Source organism: Phyllostomus discolor, chromosome 10, assembly GCF_004126475.2.
Source record: "Phyllostomus discolor isolate MPI-MPIP mPhyDis1 chromosome 10, mPhyDis1.pri.v3, whole genome shotgun sequence".
Taxonomy (NCBI): Eukaryota; Metazoa; Chordata; class Mammalia; order Chiroptera; family Phyllostomidae; genus Phyllostomus; species Phyllostomus discolor.
In genome coordinates, this window is record NC_040912.2 from 82117664 (window position 1) to 82141916 (window position 24253).

General features: G+C 47.0%; 1 protein-coding gene across 4 annotated transcripts in view; it reads right to left on the reverse strand.

Moving 5' to 3' along the window:
* DGKI (diacylglycerol kinase iota) overlaps positions 1 to 24253 on the reverse strand; it is a 400657-nt gene that overhangs the window by 19518 nt on the left and 356886 nt on the right. For all 4 annotated transcript variants that reach the window (XM_036010940.1, XM_036010942.1, XM_028525751.2 and 1 more), the window contains 2 exons: positions 7847 to 7884; positions 4321 to 4441 (listed from right to left, as the gene is read on the reverse strand). In XM_036010940.1, the coding sequence (XP_035866833.1) occupies positions 4321 to 4441; positions 7847 to 7884 (159 nt within the window). The remainder of the gene's footprint in view (positions 1 to 4320; positions 4442 to 7846; positions 7885 to 24253) is intronic.

Here is a 24253-nt window from a genome sequence, read left to right on the forward strand (position 1 = left end):
GTTTGTAAATCGTATAAAGTCTCGGGAAAGCCCTGAACCAATTTTTTTAAAAAAAATCAACTAAAACTAAAACTAAAAAGAAAAAAAATCAACTAAAACTTAGCCCTGGCTGGTGTTGCTCAGTGGATTGAGCACAGGCTGCAAACCAAAGTGTTGCAGGTTCGATTCCCAGTCAGGGTACATGCCTGGGTTGTAGGCCATGACCCCCAGCAACCGCACATTGATGTTTCTCTCCCTCTCTCTCTCTCTCTCTCTATTTCCCTACCTTCCCTCTCTAAAAATAAATAAAATTTCAAAAAATCAACTAAAACTTTAAGAGATATTCAGCGTTCGAGACTAGGAGGAGAGTCCCTCTTGATCTTTGGCATAGTGTAACATTTTTCTTTTCTTTTTTATTTACATGAATTCACACTGCGCAGGCCCATCCACTGCAAACCTGGTACTGATTCACAGACACAATGCCGTTGTCTGAAATGTGTCCTCCGATCCCAGTCCCGGGGCGGGGGGTGCCCTGGCAAAGGCTATTTTCCTCGTCAGACCAGGGGACTCTGAGTCTCCATCATCATTTCATTGGGAGAGGCCACTTCCCCGAGCAGTGCTCACGCTCAGAAGACGATTACAGGGCAGAGAAAGGGCCAGGTTTGCCATGTACACAGTGTCAGGATATACCTCATCCTGACTCTGAGACAATGGCATTTCAAGGGGTTTCTGTCATTTAAAAATGACGAGAAGTTCTGCAAAGGTGATTTTCAGTCCCCAAAGGCACAGGTTAATATAAATAGTACCAGCAACTGAAAACATTCAAACAAACAATAATAAAAACAGATGAGCTGAAGCGCTTAGCTCTTAAGGAACCTGGTGAGTTAGGTGGATTATGTCAGATTTTACATCGATATTTCTGAATGAACAGAAGTGGGACTGACAGTAGGCCTGAAATACACAATGCCTATCTGGCTGATAAATGATAATTTCAACAAAAGCTAACTGCGATGTAGTTTCCATTATTTGACTGTAGTGCTAAAAGTTGAAAAATTGCCACCCGTGACAAAGGCGGGGACCCTTGAGCTGTGAGTGTAAAATTTTGTTTTCAAGCAGAAGGAATGGACTTCGCTTCCCTATCCCCACAGCCTTCCTCTCGGTGAGGTGGGCGGGGGTGACAGGACGTCTCCTGTGGGAACCGCTTGCCTATGAGTGAAGCTGGGGTGACTGCAGGAATCTGAAGTTTTCTCCCATTAGTGTAAATACGAAACCAAGGAGTGTATACAGTCTAACAAAAAGAACTGGACAAACAAGCACCCTCCTCCAAGGAATTAATAAGCCCCTTGGTGCCCTTGGGTTCTGACAGAGAGAGCTGTGGCCCGTGGCTCAGCCTTTGCAGAAGACACCGGAGACGGAAGAGAACTCCATTGAGTGTGGAGTGCCGGGCTTCGGTCAAAGCTCTAACGCTAATGTGCCCGTCGGATTTCTTGCCAGGCGAAGGGTGTGGGTACCGACCTACAGTTGGGGTTGGGAACGCCAAGCCCTGGCGAGCCTGGACTACCGTGGAGGAAGAAGCAGCGGGGGACATGACAAACTAGGGTGATAGAGAAACATCAGCTCAGGCCTCAGCACCCACGCCACTCCGCTGGGAAGACTCAGGTGAGGAGAGGGGCTTTGTTCCCCATTTCAGTATATATGCTGCATGGGACGTCTGCTAAAAAGGGAGAAACTTGCAAAGGACTTGCAAAGTTAAAGAACTGTTGTTGTCAAGCAACCTTAGGACCCAAAACCAAGAGAAATGCAAAAGCAGAGCACCAGGGGTTTCAGGCAGATCAGCAATTCAGGATATGGGGAGGGCGGGGCCATCGCTTCCAGCTGAAGAAGGAGGGTAAGGGAATATGGGAGATAAAATTCGGCAGCAAATTATGGGCAGCGCCTTCTATAAAGCGGTGGGGTCTGTTCCCCCATCCCTTGAGTCAGGACCAGTTCTGTGACCTGGTTTAGTAAATGGAACGACACAAAGATGATGCAGAACTTTCACAATGTCTGGGAGCTACCTTTCTTGCCTGCGGGAACCCTTAGGGCCACCGTGCTGTGAAGCAGCCTGGGATGGAACACAGAGAAAGGCTCAGGTGACCCGGCCATTCCAGCCACCCCAGCTGGAAGCCCCAGACACACACCAGCATCCCTCTTTGGTGCAGACTCCGTCAAAACTACAGCTCACTGCAGCCTCGTGCCCGAGACCAAGGGAGGTGCCCGCCAACAGGGAACCGATACAGACAGGAACCCCGAAGTGGGGGGAAGTGCTAGCTCTTCAAGAGAGGCGAAGAGAGGAGAGAGCGAGGGGGGTTCCTAAACTGTGTTATCACTCAGATGGATGTCAGTGGCTTACCTAACCCCAGAGAGGGCAGGTGGGCATTAAATAACCTAAAGATGCAAACAGGCACTAGATCTCACTGGAGAGAGGGCAAACCAGGAAGAAAGGGTTGAAAAGGAGCAAGAAGACAGCAACTCGGAGTAGCTTTGACCTGAGCTAAAGGTAAATAAAGTGACAGCATATGTCTAACGCTCACCCGAACTTCATGCAGTAGAAACCCTGAGGTCATTTCTATCGAGGTAAGATAACCCTAGGAGGTTTCTTTGTGATTTTATGCCTTGTCTACGGGCCTGGGTTCTTACATTGAGTTCTGCTTCTCACACTTAAGATTTTAAAAATATTTTTTTGTGTGGAGGAGGCAAGAAGAAATGATGCCACCATTGCTTTTGCAAGTCTTGCCCGAAGAGGAATGTTTTCATCGCAGGGGACACAACGGTCAGGGGAGTGGGAGGTGGAATGATGCTCGGCCTGGACCCAGCGCCAAGGATACAGTGTGCCTGTGTAGGCTCTCCACCACAGACAGGCTGGGGATTGCCCACCCCCAAGCCTGCAAAAGGGGAAGAAATCCTCCCTGGACCATCGACCCTCTTGAACACCCCTTGCTTTGCCGAAACCACTCTTCTCACCCCAATTCAAGCCAAGGGCTCAGGAAAACTCTTCGTGGTGAGAAGGCACTAGGAGGTAAGTCTAACGGGACTGAGCGTCTAAATCCCACCTTACGAGGCCTTCGCCGAGAGTCAGTGACGTGGGTTGTATAAGCGTGTAGCAGGGAACGTGTGCTTTTGATAACGGTAACTACGTTCTCTCTTTGCGGCTTTGCAATAGGACTGAAAACATCTGCCCAACTGTTTTAAATGTAATTATGCCCATGATGACATTTTTTTTCCTTTAGCCTGCAATTGCTTGAAAACAGGGACTGCATTTTATTTGTGTGTGTGTGTGTGTGTGTGTGTGTGTGCTGGTTTATAACAGGTAGTTCCTGTTAGGCTCTCCAGATAGTTGTGGAACGATTCACTGAATGAATGAATGAAATACGGCATTTGCCAAATTGAATACAAAGAAGAGCAGGGAGGAATGGGAATGTCTACTGATATGCTTTCTGTTTACAGCCTGAATTTGAGTGCGGAGAAGGCTGGCCTTCACAGGCTCACTGCTGGGCCCACGGGAAATCTCCCAGGACCTCTGTAGGAGCTACAGGCTACTTCGCTCCTCCTCCAAAAACTGCGATGCCAGGCGGATTTTGTCCACATTATTGCTAGTCTTCATCCTAGAAACACTACAAACATGGGAAACTATAAGGAATGGTCAAGACGTGATCTTCATCACATGTGTTTATGCCTCTGAAGGGCTACGAGGAAAAGATGCTAAAAATCACCAGTGGCTCCCAGCAAATGACGAAACCCCAGTTAGAAAGCTGGGGAGGAAGCGTCCCGGGAGGTGAGCACGGGCTGCTGCAGAGGACGCGAGACTACCAGACGTTTCCAAGAAGAACAAAGTGTGTCTTGAGTTGAAAAGACGAAGGAAATTCAAACAGCAAAATATAAAACTAACCAAAAAACAAACTAGAACACTAGGAAGACAGAGAAAAGAGTCTCATTAATCCTGAGAGTGATCAGCTACGGATGCGGATTCGGAACCGCGTCCCCACCAGTTAACTTCCCAAAGCATGAAAGCTCTTCCCAAAATAATAAAGCACATCACGCCAGGACGCATTGGTTTCTGTCTTTACCAAAAAAGTAATCAGCCCCCAAATAATCTGCAAAGATCTTGATATGAAAATTACTTGTATTGATTGATGGGCTGAGGGCAGCTGTGTGGGTGAGTGGTCTACAGTCCCTCGGGGAGAGCCGGCTAAGAGTTGGACAGCGTTTCCACCGTTCCCCAGGTCTCCTGGGTGCAAGTCAACCTCGCCAATTCAATCTACTTCATGCAGGAGCGATCCCCGGTTCACCGCGCCTACTCACCGTGGTCAAGGATATATTTCACAATCTCCCCGTTGCCCACTTTAGCGGCGTGGTGAAGGAGTGAACAGTGGTCTGGTCCCTGAATTAGCAGGCTGCCTCCATTTTTATAGCTTTCTATTAGCTGCAAAAGAGACACATGAAAAGAAGCTCAGGCAGAGTCCGGAACAAGGACAACAGCTCATCGATGATGACATAAGAGCAATGTAGCAAACCGCCAATGTTTCCAGTCTCAGAAGACACAGAGGAAGGGCAGAGGGACGAAGTAACCTCCCTCGATTGTGTTATAACTCAGGTAGACGGCCCGGGTTTCACTGACTCCGGAGAGCGCGTGTAGGTGTTGAACAGGCCAAAGGAAATTGAAATACACTGAATTACTTCTTTCTTTTTCTCTTTTTTAAATCATCTTCTTTCCTGGGCACTGGTCCGTGTTCCAAGGGAGTGGAGGGTAGATGAGAGAATAAAAGCTTTCCCATGCGGGCTCTGCTTTTTCTTGAACGAAGAATAATTAAAGCTATAGTCAGGAGTAGTCCAGTGTCCGGCAGGTAACTCCCTTCCCGTTCTTTAGTTTTCCTTCAATCTGTGACGAACCTAGATGCTGAATGTGGAAGCTCCTTCTTCCCATGTGAGATCCCTGAACACGTGCCACACTACTTACACATGCACACACACACGTGCAGCTCCCTCTTTACCCAGGTCTGCAGCCCAGCCTGCGTGCATTCTGTGTGATGAAAAATAAAGGGACCCAGGGAACACAGTGGTAGAGACCTAAAATACCTAAACTATGAGACCACACTGGAAACAAACAAACAAACAAAACAGAATTTGCAGCCTGACAGTAAGGTAGCTAAATGAGAACGTGGTCTAAGTTTATGAAATATTAAACATGACAGAAAGTGTAAATGGGCTCCTACTCTCCAAACGGTGGTTTATCGGAACAAGAAGAACCTTCTGGAGCTTCTAAAATGGAGTTTTAGGACAAATAAGAATCAAATGACCCAGCAGGTAAATAAGCAAAAGGAATGTGTCCACTACCTAAAAGTTAGATGGCACAACATTGTTAAATAAGGTCAAGGGAGTAACATTATCTTTCATGCCCCCACTCGAATACAACCACAGCACCGCCATGCGTCAGATGCCGAGGACACCAAGATGGAGACAACCTGGCCACTGGCCTCCCAGGCGTCACAGTCCATGGGGAACGCGGATGTGGAAGGAATTACACCGGAAGGGAGTGGACCGTGACGGGGCTGTCACAGGGCACCAGCAAAGCATGAAGCAGGGGCCAGAAAGGAGTCATGGATGGAAAGCAGGGGGCGGAAAGGAGTCATGGACGACTTCCTAGGAAACAGATCAAAAATGAGTAGTTGAATGGGAGTAAGGACCCTACGGGGCCTTCCATCCCTAAACTGGGGCAGGAGGAAGAAGTGCCAACAGTTTTCCCCCAACACCTAAGAGAATCCTGTTCGGTTTCACTGCATTGTCTTACGGTGACAGTCCCTTTTCTTTGGGGCAGATTGCAAGGGATTCAGGCTCAGCAGAGCAGCACGGACCCAATCCACCCGCCGCCTTGATTCTGCCTTTCTGCGGTGTTTTTAGACACTGAACATCAAGTGCGTCCACGGGCATCTTACGCAGCCCAGCTGTACGGGGGCTACTTGAGGCAGCTTCCATGCAGGGACGGCTCTGGGGTCCTCTGCTCTCCGCTGCTTGGCACATGCTCCCTCTCTCTCTCTCTCACACACAACCGTTTACTGTGCTTTCTACATGGAATAGAAACATGAACGAAAATGGAAAAGCAAGAGAAAAAGAAGAAAATACGAGGAAAGGAAAAGGGTTAAAAAAAACCCCTAAGCCCCCTATATTTCATCTCTCTGTAAATAAGGCTTCCTTGCTTTATTTCTAGCCATTTAGGAAATGACTGCAAGAGAGACTGAAATGAGACAAATGGCTGAGTGTAGTGATTTCCCATACTTCAAATAATCTCCATTAAGTACAGAAATTGTGGGGATATACCCAGGGACCTGGAAAATTCATTGCCTAGACTAAAAGCACATACCAAATGAAATGAGGAGATTTCAAATGTACGGTTTACAAAACGTTCCAGCTTAGAAGCTCTGCAAGGGCAGGGATCGAATCTTACTCAGGCCTTTATCTCTCAGGATGTAATAGCAGGCCATGCAGGGAGCAGAGGCGGGAACTGGTTTAACCCACGGCTGGGGAGTGGCATGGGGCTCCCAGGTGTGCTGCTTAGACAGCAGTCTCTCTCGTGGGTGGCAGTTCCCAGGAACACGATGGTCTGCCCAGCGCCGGCACAGGCACCATGTGCAGGGTCATGTGTCCACAGGTGGCTATTGATCACGATGCTTGCAACTGTCTCCGCAAATTTTTTTCTGCTGGCGGCCTGTTAAAAACGCAGCACAGAGGTGCCTCGGAAGATGGTGCATTCCAAGGTAGTGCGCCTCAGCTTTCTCTTAAGGCTTCTGTTTTCTGGGTCTCCGGTGGCACCATCTTTCCCAAGCTGCTGAGCAAGGCACAGCCTCTGCCCCTATCACAGGGCTGATCAATGCCAGTGTGGCCTTCACCGGGGCAGATGGGCAGGCACGAGTCCCAAGGCCTGAAGAGGGCATGGGACCAAATATGGCTTTTAGCACGGTCATAGACTATATTACACTTTATACCAAATACTCACATCTCCACTATGTTTAGCTCTTAAGAAACAGACTAATGGTATGTCAATCAAAGAGCTAACATTTTAGCCCCTTCTATATAACCAGAACAGTCTTAAGAGCTTTATATGTATTCAGTCGATCCTCACAAAGTGAAGAGAGAGGCAATATGATTACTACACTTTATCGATGAAGAAACTGAGGCGTGGAGAGAATTAAACAGTTACACGCAGCCACACATGCAGGGAACGGGAGAGCCCAGTCGGAACCCGGGCAGTCTGGCTTCGGAGTCTGCGTCCACTCTGAGGGCAGCGGCGGCTGCACCCTTCCCTCCGCACCAGAAAACATCAGCACACGTTGAAATGGTCAAGCTGGATCAGGCAGAGTATCATCCTTGGGTTCACTGTGGTCCTCAAAACACAAAACTGTAATAATGTTGGAAGACACAGTCTCTGGCCTGAAGAACGTATTTCTGGTTGTTGTCCAGGTGGTTCTTACAGATGCCTTCATGTCGAGACCTGTCTGAAAAGAAACTTGAAACTTCCAATATCACCTTCTAGAGAACAGGGATCCTGGGCCCAGTGAGCACGGCATCCTGGGGACGTGCGGTCCTTGTTCACCAGCCAAGGCAGGCTGTGTGGTCCTCTTACAGAAACCTTTTGCTGTTAGAAAGCATGGAGATGCTGTGAGAACTCCCATCACCCTCTCTGCTCAACCCTCAAGAGAGCATCTGTCCTCTCTCCACTCAGCCAGCACGGGCAGGGGCTTGACACATGACATATGGGATCATGAAAGTTTGACGTGAGATGATGTGAAGTTCTTAAAGGATCGCCAACAATTTTGGTAGGAAGATATCTTACCTTCATAAGGTCACCAGCTATTACCGCCTGCAAAATTGCTGTGAAAGACAAAAGAGAGATGTCTCATTAGTAGAAGCCCCTCTCGTGGAAATATTACAAGGGGCTGGATTCATGTTTTGCAGAAGTATCTACATTTGAGGCAGGAGGCAGGGGAGGAGAAGCATGCCGAAGGTCGGATCTTGGGACAGACTCGGGCCCTCCCTTCAGCCCCTCCTGACCTGGGCACCCGTCCCCCGCGTCGTTCTAGAGCCCACCGGAGCCCCCGCTGGCCCTGGTACAGCAAAGAGAACACGGAATTTGGAGTCACACAGGCTGGGCTCAAATCTTGAGTCATTTAACCCCTGTGAACCTCAGTTTCCGCATCTGAAAAATACCAAGTCTGAATCTTTTAGGATTGCGGAAAGGGTTAGTTAAATCTTATACATGTTCCTAACTCATCCACTGATGCAGAGCGGGTGCCCGATCATGATTGGTTTTATTCTCTTTCCAGTCCCTTCCACTTGGTCTGCCTGGGGTTCCAAAAATCACCAGTAATTTTGCCAGAGGGCTTCTTGCAAATGGAGGCAGAAGGATGAAGAAAGAATGGAAAAGCAAAAAGGAGAACAGGAGAGGGGGAAGAGTGTTTCCTTTCTGTAACAAGCTATAAGCAACTCTTTTCCGTCTCGCTAAGGTGACTGCACGGTGCTCTGTAGGCTGTCCATGGGCAAGAGTCAGCTGTCAAACTGGCTGAAGAGAGAGCAAAGAGAGGAAGGAGGAGAGAGATACAAATAACAGGAAGGGAGTTAATAACATATTGCACCAAAAGAATCTAAGAAAACGTGTGTCGTTCTTCAGTTATGGATGGGGACACTGGGGCTCAGAGGAAAGCGACTCTCTTGGGGCCCAGAGCTGGTGGTGGCCCAGTCAGCGCCGTCATGCAGCTCCCTGTGCCCAGTCCAGGTCTCCTGCCAGTGCCCCGGGTGAGCTCACCGTGCAGAGCTCTACTGGAGGCGTACAGAAAACTAGAGAAAATTGCCTTTTCAGGTTAAGAAGCTTACAGTGTTGTGGAAGGGCACTGAATCAGGGTTCGAATTCTAATCTCTGTGATTTACTAGACACATAAATGGAAGAAGTCAGTCAGTCGTCTGGAACCGGCTTTCTTATTTGTAAAATAAGGTGAATAGCTGTCCGGCTCATCTCTCCGTAGTAAGGATAAACAAAATGCTTTAGAAATAGATATGTCTTCAATGATATTAGCAGAACGGGTAGCTTTCGGAATTTTTGTGACTGTGCGTGAAGAAGACATACGAACACTCCAGAAGGAGCTAGCGAGAGGGTAAGGTCGGCGTGTGAAGCTGAGCAGACACAGCTCCATTAATACAGCGCCCACCTGGTGAAGGTGAAGGTGCAGGTGAGGGAGCCCATGGGATGGGATGGTGCCTAACCGCCAGCGGTAAAGCCTGTCTCAGAGGGAAGGGGGGAGAGACAGGAGAAGGTATTGGCCATTGCAGGTCTGGGAGAACAAATCCGATTGGGCCGCTAAGCTACAGGATGCTCCCCTCGCTGAAGTAGGATACCCAGATTAGGACAGAAATAGGGTGAAGGCAATGGACCGAGGGGGCAGTTAATAATGAGCTGAAACTCCGACACACCAGTTCAAAACAGCACAGGGTCTATGTTTTCAAGATCATACTAAACCCTTTCCCACAAATGAAAAGATAAAAAGAGAAAAATAGAGAAATAAAGAATCCAGGAGAGAGAAAAGAAAAAACAAGTTCGTTGACTTAAAGCACTTATGCAAGAAGATTTGGTGCATACAAGTAATAATCAAGACAGTGAAGGAACTGAACTCCCCAGGACCGAGGCTATTTAAGGAGCCCTAAAAGTGAAAGGCCAGAAGGGGAAGAAGAAGAAAAAAAAGCAGCAGCCAGGGGAAAATTCATCGGCTAACTCTAGAGTTCAAACAGGTTTCCTGGAGAAGGTACGGTCTAAGCCAGCTCTTCCATGGTAAGTAGAAGTAATTAGCAAAGGAGATTTGGAAAATTCCTGCAAGATAAAGGTGGAATGTGAACAAGGACGTGGGAGCTAAACGTCCTGGAGTCCGAGGGAATGCATAAAGAGCTGCGTAGTATCACATGCGAGGGGAGCGTGGTCTCGGCCAATGTGGCACAGAGACGCAGAGGCCAAGCCAGCGAGCGGCACTGATGTCAAGAGAAGGCACTCGGATTTTATCCTGCAGGGCAGGAGAAGCTATGGAAGAGTTAAAAGCACTTAATTGTTCTGAAGCATGCCACTAGGATTCTGCTCCCCCCCCCACCCCCAGACACAGGGTGATGACCTGCCCCAGCTCACGTGCTCCCCGACTGCCTGTTACAGCCCCATCAGTTTCCTGTAGCCTCCACCCCAGGCCCGTTCACAAGCACGGTGATTTACGTTTGTTCATTTCCAACAGCCTCCCGGCCTAGAGTCCACACGAACAGGTAGAAGATCATATAACAGAATCATAACCACAAATAATTTCCAATTGCACTGGAGATAGAAAGCATGAATATTTATTTTTAAGGCAAGCAATATACCCAAGGGTAGCTATTATGCAAACATTAGTAGGCACAAGGCCTATTTCTCTCCCCTGATTAATGTTCTTCCCCATGAGCACTGTTGTTTAAGATTTCCTCTGCATAAAGAGAGCTTGAATCCATTAGTCTTCAACTCCAGATAATAACTTTCTGAAAGATCAAGCTCGAAAACAAATAATGAGTTGTTATGATTACGGTATTATCCTGCATTATTTCTTGAGCTCTGAGCTTGCCTTCTTGCCTCTTCCCAAAGTCCTCTACGCTGAAGAAACAATGCCCCCAAATGCAAAGAAGCAAAAGAAGTCAAATTGTTAATGGGACGAAAGGCTAACTGAGGAGATGAATAAACTCGCGGACCATGAAATCACACAGACTTATGTACAGTTAGATGGAGAAGTGAGGGGGAAGAGAACTGAGAGCTTTGTCATTTTTAGAAGTTGTCATTTTTAGAAGTTTAAAACAGGAACGGAGAAGGAATCACTGTCTTCTTCTCAGCCTCTGTTCCTGGGGCCTGGATTCCCGAGAGTAGGGACGGCCTCAGACACCCGTGCATGGGAGAGCAACGTGGCTCCCTCCCGCCTGACATCAGTGTAGGGGCAGAACAGTCCAAGGGGCCACTGGCCGGCCGTCTGCTTCTGCCATGCCAAGCCCTGTTGAGGATGTGGGAATACAACTACAAAATGAACTCCGTCCTCTCAGGAAGCTGCCATTTGGGCAAGAAGTCCAAATGAAAAAGGGGCGTATTGCAACTGAATCTAGAATCGGACTGCCTGAGTTTACATCTTGTAAGCGCCACTAACTAGCTGGAACCTTGGGCAGTTACCCAGCTTCAGGTCTCTTGTTAGGAGAATGAACACAAAATCGGTTCTTTGGCGCCTCTCTGCCTCGCAAATGAGCTCAAGGAACAGAGACTCTGACCATTGGTCTTCTGTGTGGACCACCAGGGAATGCTGGGGTTCAGAACCGTTGCACAGAGAAAGAAGCATTCTGCATCTGCGAGATGAGGTTAGACCAAGGCCAAGTTCAGCTCTAGAATTTGGCATACGACTGCCTCCATAGGGAGAGTTTTAGGTTGTGATTCTTGCTTGGCAGATGAAAACATTTAAGAACAAAAAGTATACAGAACTTGGCAAAGCCACATATGTTTTTGTAAGTCTCAATAAATCAGTGGAAATAACTACATAATTATACACAAAATAGAGTTGCAACCCTGAGTCTTTACGTCTAGTGAAAAACTTTCGTGTTCGTAACCACTTTTTAATCTTTAAATTATTTTGTTGCCAAATTGCTTCTTTGCCTTCTGCTAATGACAGCAATCATCTAAATCTTTTTTTTTAAGTGTGGAAGGAAAAATTAGAAGTAAAAACAAAAACCTCTGAACAAAGAGAGGCTTGTGGAGGCCTAGAGGGAAAAATAAGTTGACTCGGGGAATCATAAATATGTATCTGACTTTGCCAAGTTCTGCATACTTTTGACTCCTAAGCATTTTCATCTGCAAAGCAAGAGTCGCAGCCTAAAACGCCCCCTTCAGAAGTAAGCATATGCCACATTTCGGCAGCGTACGTGGCCTTGGCCTGTCTCTGTTCATAAATGAGGAACCCGGGTCTGGAGTTGTGACTTGGCTTTTCCAAGGTCACACAGTTAGGATCCAGCTGAGAGACAGGGGGACTTCTGTTTCTTTACGTTTTGTTTCTTTTCATCTATTGTTCCTAACCTCTAGGTCAGAGTCCTCTCCGCTATGCAATTTCTCCTTGGCTTACCTTGGAGCAGGGTGGGCAAAAGCTAAAACAGGTGACTTCCAAGTGAAAGTTTCATGAACGCATCGCGCACATAAAATGAACTCAAGCCAAATGACGGCTTTAAGAGGCAACTCTTTTATGCCGAAGCAGACACTGAGTAGTGAGCCCCTCCAGGGCAGATGTTACGGTCACAGTGTTCTGGGCACTCGTCAACTGGAATCTGCATACTCTTCTTCCTTTATCCAAACTGACCTGTAGCTCAGGCACCAGAGAGCGCGCACTGCCAGCTTCCCAAGCACCCACTTCTCTGACATACATCTGTCTGCACTGCTTTTCCCTAGCAGCTGCGTTCTGTCCGATTTTCCACTTTGCGAGCAGCCAACCATGGCGCGCGAGCAACAGACTGGGAAGGCTCGGTTCCCCCAATGGAATTCAGCACGATCGGCAAGCACAGCAAAGGTAATCTAACACACGTGCTGTGATTGTGCTAATGGGGCATACATGAGAAGCAGCTCACGAAAATGACTGGAATTAATATTATTTTACAGAGTCCCACCACACAAGTCCAAGACGAGGTGAGAGAAAGGAGGAATTAAGTATTTCTGAAGACCTCTGAATTTTCATTAGGCCTAGAGGAGGTTTGGACAGTCGAAAATAAGATAGGTGCCAAGTTATTTGTTAATAAAAAGTTTAAAATACTGAGTTCTTAATAATACAGTAGAAATGTTTCAAGATTATACTCATAATGGCATATAAATTTGTATCAGTTCTCTGTTACTGCACAGCGAACCATCAAAACATAAAGGCTTCCAACGCCAATGATTTTGGTTAAAAAATCTGCCGTGTGGGCTGGGTTTGGCAGGAACGGTTCGCCCCTGTCCCACCCGGCGTCAGCTCAGGCAGCATCCTTGAGCTGAGAGGTCCACTTTCAAGGTGATCACACGTGTGCCCGGTCACTGTGTGCCGGCTGCAGGTGGGGGCTCTGGCCCCTCCCGCGTGGGTTTCCAGGGCTGCTCCGGCTTCCTCCTGACATCGTGGCTGGGATTCGAAAGCAGCCTTCCCGAGGGGAGCTGCTTGCCTCGGAAATCACATAGCATCACTTATGCCATTGTCACAAGTTTGCCCATATCCAAGGACAGAGGACATGGACCCCTACCTCCATGGGGAGAGTGTCAAATGTATGTGGAAGCAGACTGTGTGGGAATGTGATAATTCTGGGGCTGTTTAGGGAAAACGCAACCTGTCCCTGCACACCCATGCTCTGCCACGTGCTCTGAGACAAAGGATGGGTGTTGCCTTCTGGCGAGTGCTGGGAAATGGCTGTGAACAACAGCCTTTGTCACCTGTGTCACTGTGGGAGTGTGCTTGCATACAGTGTCATCTGTTTTATGTCCTGAGTATCTCAGCAAAAATATTTTTTTAAAAGACTGAGAACTGCTTATCGAAAGGACCAGCCTTTTGGAGCAGAAAGAAGAAAAGCAAGGAGAAGGCTAGGCAGGCAACGACTGTTTGTAGAACCGAACTGGGAATTCTGTCTAAGGGGGCTCAGCCTGGAATCTGTCTTTCGCAATTAGAGGTGAGAGAAGGGACTGCCTGGCTGGAGAAGGAAAGAGAGGAGGCGACAATCCCTCTGGCCCTGTAACCCTCATGCTCTGCCTGCCAGCTTCCCCTCTGTGGCCGAAACATGGGGCCTCCACTCCAGCGTTCACACATGTGCCAGTTCTTAGTGTCTTATCATCTCACCGCCACGGGGCGGCACCTAAAGGCCCTTCGACGCTGCAGTGGTCTGAGATTCAAACCCCACCGAGGCCAAACCTCTCTTCAAGTGTGTAACCAGAGGTGGGAGAGGAGACACGCATGGGTTCTGCTTCTCTCTGAAGACAGAGGCAATCCTCCCGTTCAGTCAGTCCCTGCTGATGGGGTGCACGGAGCCAGCCGCGATCCTTTTGAAGTTCCTGTTAGCGTGGAAGAGGTTTCCTGTTTGGAGCAAAAACAAACAGCCCCCCCACCCCCAGTGTTCGCTCCTGGCAGAAGAACTGCACCTTGCTGCCAGCGGACCGGGGGGACGGGCTCCCCCCAGAAACAGCCTGTTCCACTTCCCGTGTTCACCTCTGGAATCAGCTCTAAACCGCAGGGACCAGATGTCTCCCCCAAACATCCCTTGTTTATCCGTTGTTGAGAAACAGTTCTCTGGTTGTTTCATTTCATGTGTCTCAGTCCCATCTTTGCAATTAAACCACAAGCACGAGGGCCGTGGCTTTATTTTATTTTAGTTTCTCTTTGTTTTAGCCAGACTCCATCCTTCACTGAAATCCCGACAGGACAGGAAACACACGAAGTACTTCATGAATACTTGGTTGATACTTGTGGCCTCGTGACACGACTCGCTGTCATTCCAATCCTCTTTGGACCCTTGATCAAAGAAGATGTTCCAGGAAATGGAAGGGAATTGACTTCATTGGCCCCTGCTGAACCTGGCAGCCAATTATGGAGTTGGAGATATTGTAAAGTCTCTTTGGAATCCAATGGTGCTTACTAGATGCACGGAAACACTGCTGCAAGCACCTCCACAGATAAGAGCCGTTTATACTGTGCTCGAATCGGAGCCCTATACTGAGCGATGATGCGTATTATCTCCTAGGACAACAGCAGCAAGCCTCGGATCAGCGTTAGAGCAGATGTCATGGGTTAATTCATTTTCTCTGGGCATTAGGTTAGGGAAGACAAGTTCGCAGGCTAAGGGGCCAACGGGGTTCACACTCTTCCAAGGTCACAGTGTGTCACTTTCATCTGGTTGTGGAAAGTATGTGCCAAAATATGATAAAGGGGGACCGGAGAGTCTGGTGAAAATGCCTTCTTAGGAATATATACAAGTCAAAATTAATGTTTTCTCTAGTGATGATACATTGTCATCTTTGGGTGCAGTGAGTCAACTGTTTATTTGGTAATATAGTACCACCTTCAAAAGTAATATTCAACTATTCCCTTGAAACTCAAAAAAATATAAATCCACTTTTAGCATACATATGATAGGATCTCATCAACTATTTTTGTTTAATAAATGGGAAGCTTTCACCCACAGGGAAGACTTTTCGTATTTGTAAAAAGTTTTAATCTGACTATACCTCACTAAATTCCCAAACCCAAAACAATTAGTGCACACATAACACTCTCCTTGTTAACATCTGAATAAAGTAATACCTATTAAAACACTTAGTATATTGTAAACTGCTTCAGCAACATAAGATATTTAAAAAAACATCCAAAGCCCTGGCTGGCGTAGCTCAGTGGATTGAGTGCAGGCTGGGAACCAAAGTGTCCCAGGTTCGATTCCCAGCCAGGGTACATGCCTGGGTTGCAGGCCATAACCCCCAGCAACCGCACATTGATGTTTCTCTCTCTCTCTCTCTGTCTCCCTCTCTTCCCTCTCTAAAAATAAATAAATAAAATCTTTAAAAAAAAATCCAGTATTCTCCACAGGTTCTTCATTCCCTGATTGTTAAGACAATTTCATTGAGATTACTTGGCACTTGGCTTACTTTTGCCGTCCCACCTTTTGGACGAGAAAGCTGTAACCCGGAGAGGGTAAGAGAAGTGGAAGAAGTAATCAATGAGGCCCCCGGGAGCCTCCTAGAAGAGCAGAAGGCACCAAATCATGGCCTTAGGGCCTTACGACTTTCCCAGAGGACCTGGGAGACAGCGTCGGGGCCTCGGGCCGCATCCCCTCCCTCAAGGTCAGACGGCATCCCTCCTGTGATAGGCCTCCTGGCCTTCACGGATGTATTTTAGCCGCGTCCTTCAGGACCTCTAGAAACAACTCGGGCTGAAAAGTGCGTTCGCGCGTCACTCAGTGGTAGCTACGAGCAGAACTGACGTGGCCTGAAAGTGATGGATGGTGACTGGTTTTAAGCAAACATTAAGGCCGCACAGGAAATGAATGGGGTTTAAGGCCAGGATCCAAGTTCAAATGAATGTGTTCTAGAGCTCAGAGAGATGACCGCTTTATGGGCCGTCCGGTTACGAGGTGCACACTTATCATCGCCCAGCAGCACACTGCCTGTTCTGTAGCAGGAAAGCCTTTTTCCCCAAGAAGAAGGGTAGGTGCGGCCAAAACGAAACTGGAACACAAGGAAAGCCACGGAGGAGTTCATACAGCAAAGGTCACTTTCAGGCACATCGACCAGCAGGATGTATATACAGCAAAAGTGTGCAATTCCTAAAATAAAGATAAAACTTCTAGAGCCTGCTTTCCCTTATGCGTGCACACGGAGTCAAGATAATTTGCATTTGCAATTAAGTAATAAGAGAATACTGATGTTGAATCTTCCCCATAATATCAGCATATGGCACATATTAATTAGAAAGATAGAAAAATTAAGCATTTTATTTCAGAGACGTGAAAAGGAAATCTTCCACTTTGATGCTATGCTCAACTGACTACAAACACTATCACGCCTTAGAAGCAAGAATTATAAAGGAAATAGTGCTAAAGCTTGTTCAAAAGATCCAAAATAGAATGGCCTTCAGTATAGGAATAGATCTTTAATGATATTTGTCACAGAGAGATTTTACTGCTAGTTGCTGTGACGAGAAACAAAATGAAGCCTAAACCTTCATTTTCCTTAGTAACGCATGTACTCTCAAGAGTCTAGCGCTCTAAGAGTAAAGCGAAAGAAGTCTCTATAAGTCACTCGCGTGTGTTCACACACACAAGTATAACACACACAAGAGTGCTAAAGAAACAGGATGATGCAGGGGAGGATTTCCTAGGGAAGTTGCAAGACACTGTTCACAAAGGGAAGATTTGCACTGGTGGAAGAGAGGGGTCAAGAGTTTTCTATGGGCAGATGCCACCCCCGGCACGAGGTGTGCGGGAGGAGGTGATGAGCAGCTTCACTTGATAAAGGGGGACCTCTGAAATGGGGCAGGAGCAGTCAGTCAGGAAAAGAGAAGACAGAAGACGCTGGTGGAACACCTTCCGAGGCCCAGGTGACCATATGAGGCCGAAGACTTTTTAAATTGAATTTACTAAGGTGACGTTGGTTCATAAAACTATATAGCTTTCCAGTGTACAACTCAACGAAACATCATCTCTCTGCACACTGCATCACGCGGCCAGCGTCCCAAGTAAAGTCTCTCTCCGCCCCCGTTCCCTCCCCCACTTCGCCCACCTCCATCCACCCTCCGCCTCCCTTCCCCTCCGACCACCACCACCCGTTGTCCGTGTCTATGGCTTGTGCATATGTTTCATTGCTCAATCCCTTCACCTTCTTTCATTGAGCCCCCAACCACCCTCCCCTCCGACAGCTGTCCGTCTGTTCCGTGTTATCCTTGCCTCTGTTTCTGTTTTCCTCATCAGTTTATGTTTTCATTAAATTCCACGTACAAGTGAGATCACATGGTACCTGTCTTTCTCTGACTGGCTTATTTCACTAAGCATCGTAACCCCACTCGGCAACTCCATTTTCAGAATATAACCTTGGCCAAGACTATCGCCTTCTTCCTCAACGATAAAGGGAGCTTAGAGAAAAGAAAGATCACTGGGAAATCAGATGCTCCAAGAAGAATGACACTGGGGGGAGGGGCACACTTCCTGAGAACGAGGGGAGGCCCACAGGGTTACTCAGGGAAGACGGGAGGGGCAGCCAGGGGCGTGGCCAGAGAAGCAGCCCACAGCTACTGCAAGAGCATGGCTTCCGTGACCTTTTTGCTTTCTGGTAAAACACCACTCGAAGTTGTTTTGCAATTGCCTTCACCTACTGGGGTGAAAGGGGGCATGGAAGTGTCACCAGACTGAGCAGAACTGAGTGGATTCTGGCTGATTACAGATCTCTTTCTCAGTAAACCACTGGGCTTTGTTTTGTCGGGAAGAAGGGGGAAGCTGCATAATGAAATAGGAACGTATTTTGTTACTTGTTCAAGAAAGCCACCGGTGTGAAAGCGGCCTGCAGCGTTTCCACACTTGCCAAGCTCATTTCTTTTCTTTTCAGAGAGTGGGCGAGTGGTGAGGCGTGGAAATGGTAATGCCGTCTGTCATTGCCGCAGGTGGGGATAATACACGGACGCTCACCTGCGGGAACCCACACTCGGGCCCCAGAGAGGGCATGGCGGGGGGGGGGTGGTCCCTGAAATGCCTTTCCAAAGCCAAAGATGGCGTTTGAGGGTTTTCCCCATGTGTGCCATCCACTTCCCAGTATTCCCTCCTGACCCAGAGGCCAGGACACCAGCCAGTCCAGCCTGAGAGAAGAGCCCGCCCAGATCACCCAGCCTGTGAAGGACAGAGCCTGGGCAGGTGACTGCTCTTCCCGCTCCAAGACCAAGGCTCTCTCGGGCTCACCTGACCATTTGCCCAGAAAGGCACAAGTCACTCTCGGCCCACTGGGCTGGAACCTGAAGGAAATATTTGGTGCCAGAAAACGTAGAAAACAATGAATCTGAATAATCTCCTACATCCATGCAAACAGGACATATCAGGTCTATTGGTAGGAAAGTGTATTCCCATTTGGGGTATTTGGCATTGATGGCGTCTCTCATTCTCTCTTGCACTTTTCCTGCTCTGCTCTGCCCCTTTCTTTTGTTCCTGTTTGCAAGCAAAGCAACTGCTGGGCACAGAGCTACCTGTTTTACCTGTGGAATCTAATCCAGTCCTCATAATAAACCTACAGGAGATGTACTATTATTGGCATCATCCTTATTTTCAGGACGAAAACCTGAGGCTTACTGGGGTTAAGTCATCGGCTCAAGGCCACACAGCTAGTGTGTGGTACAACCAGGATGTAAAGCCAGCGTGGCCAGACGGGCCAGATGTCAAGCACACTGTGGTGTCACTGGGTGGTGACATGAGGTCCTCTCTTCCCAGCGTTTCCCAGGCAAGCCCAGAAGGAGGTCCTTCTACAGTTGTCTCCGTGCCTCATCCTCTTCTGGCTCCAATGAAGAAAGGTGCAGGGAATGAAGCTGCAGTTCTGGGGAAGGGAAGTGCAAGGAGTAGTAACTTCTCCCAGGTGTCATGTGGGGTCCCATTGGTAGGGGAAGGGATGTCGTGTGAGGCTAAGAAAAACACCCTAAAATCCTGGACACCCAAGACAGACCCAGAAAATGAGGACTGACACAGAAAGCTGGCAAAACGAGGACGCATGTAGCTGACTCTCGGAGTCACTAAGAGCTGGACTGATGAACACGTTCGAGCCTCTGGCCAGGGTAGGCTCAAGTACCTGTGATGGTGTACCCAAACGAAAACACACAGAAAGCTGCTTCCAAGACACTGGAACGCCCAAAGCAGCATGTCCAGGACTAACCTTCCAGGAACCAGCTGCATAAGTAACAAACACAGTCTAATATTTTGCATCCGGGCATCAAGAGAAGAGATGCTTAGGCCGATATGATTCAGGGCAGCCAGTTAGCAGCGCCTGCTCAGTTCTTGCCTGAGAATAAGCCTTAGGAGGAGCACACTGGGGAAAAAGTTTTCATTGGATATTAGGGTTTCTAGTGAAATAGAAAACAGACAAGCACAGCAACAATTACCCTTACATAAGGATTGTATGGCAATAACTTTAGGGGTGCTTAGCCCCTTGATTACATGGGATGAAGATAACCCACACAGCATCCTTTCATATAGGGCAAAAATCTTAAATAAACACAGTAAACTTCAAAAAGTAAGCACAATTGGATTTTCTACTTTTGCTCTCAGAGATGGCTAGCTAGGGGCCAAGTCAGGCATTTTCTGTTCCCTTTTGAAACACGTATCCATAGCATAAGTGATTTATCTGCAGAATGAACTCTCCAATAGCTTCACTTCTAGAGGATCCCTGACCCGTCATCGGATTTGATGACCTTTGCTTCCATCCACATAAAAGCAAACCAGAAGGTTCACCTTCCTCTTTTCCTCTCTTCTTCTTGTTCCTTTCTTATTTTTGCAATGTTTTAAATGCTTTAACTTAAATATTCTCTGAGGCCAAAGGCCATCTAAAGCAAAATTGTAGGTAAATCTCAGTAAGTAGCACCCCCTACAATGACACACCATAATAAGGCTTCAAAAGATAATTAGATAATTACCACCAACAAAGCATTCCAAAGCAACCAAAAGGATCCCAGGATTATGCAGTCACAATCAACAGCAAGAGTTAATAAAGGGGAAGGAGAGAGAACGGTGGGGTCAGGACTTGGAGAAAGACATACAACCTGATTTTGGAAAGCTTAGGGGTTTTTTGTTTTGGTTTCTTTGCTTGTTCTGTTTTCTTTTGCTCTTCTAATCAGCAGTGATGGTCTGTTTTCCTAGGATTTGTGAAAGAAGACCGGCCAAGAAAAAGAATGCTGTCGTTTATTCCTTCCCTCTCGCACGGCCGTCTCCCCCAGTGAGACCGCCATAAAAGGCCATCTCTCCAGCACACCAGTGACCGAATGTCTTTGGCAAAGCACCAGGCCCAACCTATCCTCTACAATAGGGAACAATGTTAATGAGGCCACAATGGGATTCAGAGATGTGCATTGAAAGTTTCTGTTTGCCAACACCACATACTGCCACAAATGTAACAGCAAGACTCATACAGAGGGGACCGGTTCTGTGCCAGGGCACAGCCCAGAACGGGGCAACATCTCTATTCACGGGGCTTAGCGTTAAATAAGAATGGCAGCACCACCCATGGGGGGGGTAAGGTTTGGAATACGCCCAAAAAAACAGTAAGTGAATAAGGACAGAGAAATCGTGGGCATTTGAGTTGTCAGGAAAATTCATCATTGTTTGTCCTCCCAAGCTGTGGAGGTGGTTCCAAGACACAGGAATTAATGAGCGCTGAGGAGGGACTTGAATGGAGCACAATGAAGGGGGTCTGCCAGAGAGATGGTAGGAGTTGATACAAACCGTATGGCCGAGCGAACGCAAGGGAGATGGGATTTGGAGGGGAGCCTGCAGGCAGGGAGGAGAAACAGCTCGCTAAAGCCACGTGAGCTACACCAGGGTGGGAAGAGCCTCAAAAATGAGCACTAAAACGTTTGAATCTAATTAAAAAGCCAGTGTGGGATTCCCTGGTCAGGAAACTGAATATGGGGCAAAAAAAAAAAAAAAAAAAAAAAAAGAGCACTCGAGCAAGTTTGCATGGGCCAGCCCAAGGTCACGCAAAGCGGCACGTCGTGATGACTGATGTGAAAAGCACTTCCTCGCGAGGCGGATACAGCTCTGCAGATGTCTCCGTGTGTGCCGGCAGCCAAGTTTACCCAGCATGCTTTGCTAATTAATATCTGATAGAAAATAAAGGGTAAAAGCATTTAGCCTTCTTTTTTTTAGCACTAAATGTTTGCCATTGTAATTCTTGCAATATTATAACCTACTGACATGAGGTACAATCATAAAAAATAAGTAAGAGGGACTTGATTTGTGGGAAGAAAATTTACTGTGCTAAAAAATTATGTGACAAATTCAGATGAAGCTCTTCTATAGCAAATAGACAAAAGGTCCTTAGGATTTTTTTTAAAAGGACCTTAAACACTAACCTTAAAATAATATAAAAGTTTTCAGTATAGTATAATGAAAAATGATGTCGGTAGCAAAATAGTTGAAGATCGATTTTTTTCCAAAGTTGGGAGAGCCATGTGTACTAAGTACCAAATATATTTCAACTGAAGTTCTGAATCCTCAACGAGCTTTAATACAAATACTTCAGCTTTGCTTTACTGAGCAACAGTTTGTGTCATAGTCGGGTCATCATTCTATCAGAATATGGTACCTGAGAATACAAACTTCTCAAATCATATGCATTTACCCTTCTTAATCGACTCTATTATTCTCATCATAATTGTTTTTCTACTGTGATTTTTCTTAAGGAAATAGCTAACATTCAAGGATTCTATCTTTTTTTAAATTTATTGATTATTTTTTTAAGAGAGAGAGGAGAGAGAGAGACAGGGAGAGAGAGAGAGACATCGATTTGTTGTTCCACTTATTCATGCATTCTTTGGTTGATTCTTGCATGTGCCCTGACTGTGGATGGAACTCACAACCTTGGCATGTCGGGACAATGCTCCAACCGACTGGGGTACCCGGTCAGGGCCAAGAATCCCACCCTTTTGAGAATGAGTGCTATTGATAAGAAATTAGATCCCTGCCCTGGCTGGTGTAGCTCAGTGGATTGAGCACGGGCCTGTGAAGCAAAGGGTCACCGGTTCAATTCCCAGTCAGGGCACATGCCTGGGTTGCAGGCCAAGTCCCCAGTGGAGGACACACGAGAGACGAGACAACCACACACTGATGTTTCTCTCTCTCTCTTCCTCCCTCCCTTCACTTCTCTCTCACAATAAATAAGTAAAATCTTTACCAAAAAAGTGAAAATCTTTAAAAAAAGGAAAGAAAAAGAAATCAGATCCCTGTTTTCTTGATTAAGGAAGTATGGGAGTAAGAGAAGTGGATCGAGAACATATGTTTGGATTCTTCTGTGTCAAGGGCACCACTCACTGATACAGAAAAAAACCCTCATCTCTAATAACCAGTTCCCACCCAATAATCATGAGGCCTCCACTCAACGCAGATAATGTTCTGTGACGTGAGCCCAAACCTCAGCACGGCTGCTGGGAGTGGCTCCGAGCAGGACCTGGGTCAGGACAACCCGGGTCTGAGCCTCACTCTAAGCCTTGCCAGCAATTCATGTGGCCTTGGAAAAGTTGTGTAATAGGTCTGTGCCTTAGTTTCCCCATCTGCAAAAGGAAAACAGTGGTAGTACTGGGGTTGTTGTGAAGACTAAATATATGGGAAACACCTAGAGTAGTTTGTTAAGCAGGCAATAGCTTGGTGTGACTAAGGACATTATTTAACCTCTCTGAACCCCAGCAGAGGCTTACCTTAGGACGCTTACCTGAGATACTCGTCTTTAATGAACGATGCCTTTTTTTTTTTACTTTTTAGTACACATAAGAATATATTATACCACATAATTTTAAAGGAGTAGTTGAAGTTATTTTGCTAAAATATGAGGACCCAAGCCATTAATCCACTCTAACTTACTTTCTCAAAAATTAATTCTTGAAAAAAATTTTAATTTCAGGAGGCATCATAGAAACGTTATGGGATCAGTGAAATGAGTGTATAACCTACCACTAAGCGATGCCATCCTAGGTTTAAACCCTAGAGAAATTCTTGTACAAGGACACTAGGAAGAATTAGGAAAAGGAATGTTGATAAAGGATGAATCACAAAAATATTATTCTGAACAAAAGAAGCAAATCACAGAAGAAGATTTTGCAATAAAATTCAATCTATAAAAGTTCAAACTAAGCAAAACTATACCCATATATGTGAAATATATACACACATACACTCACATATACAAGTGTTCAGTTCTTAGCCTGTGTACACAGAAGTTCCTGTCGGTCATTTAAACTTAGCCGATAAATTTTTATACATCTTTATGAATATTTTCTATAATAAAATGACATCTAATATATGTTTATCGTAAAGGGAAAAATGACCCTACGGTGTTTGAGCCGAGGGGCGGCACTTCAAGGAGCTCTGGGCCCCACTACTGTGGATGTCGCTGTGTGACTGTTCCTGTGTGACCTGCCACAAAGTGAACTGGCTCCGGCTTGACCGTGGACTCATCCTCGGGCACCTACAGTAGTGACTCCGGTCGTTCCAATCTTATTTCCATCCACCTTTCCTCCCTTCCTCATCCTCTGTGCTACTACAGCAACAAAAAAGCTGCCACATAACGTGACAGCCATTGTGGCCAAGAGGGCCAGGAGACAGGACGGGGGAGGGATGCCGCCTCAGACACCCCAGGAGGAATCAGGTTGCTGGCGCTTCCTTCCCAGAGAGACACTAGTGCCTTTAATTTTGTAAGTGAGCAGACATGAGTTGAGGCTGACCCTCCGGCAGCACGCGGGCACAGGCAGAAGCAGCAGCACAGAGGCATTCTGGGAGGCCTGTGAGATAAGGAGGCTCTGGCAACAGGACAGAGCCTGAGAGCTGGGAGCAGGCGGAGCAGCCCGGGCACAGGGGCGGCTCCAGGAGCGATTAGAACAATGAAGTGCTAGGCACTGCACGCAGAGGAAACTCAAAGGACAGAGTAGTCAATCACCGCCAAGCCTATCCTCCGACAAGGAGGAGGCTCCGGCTTCCAGATGTAGCA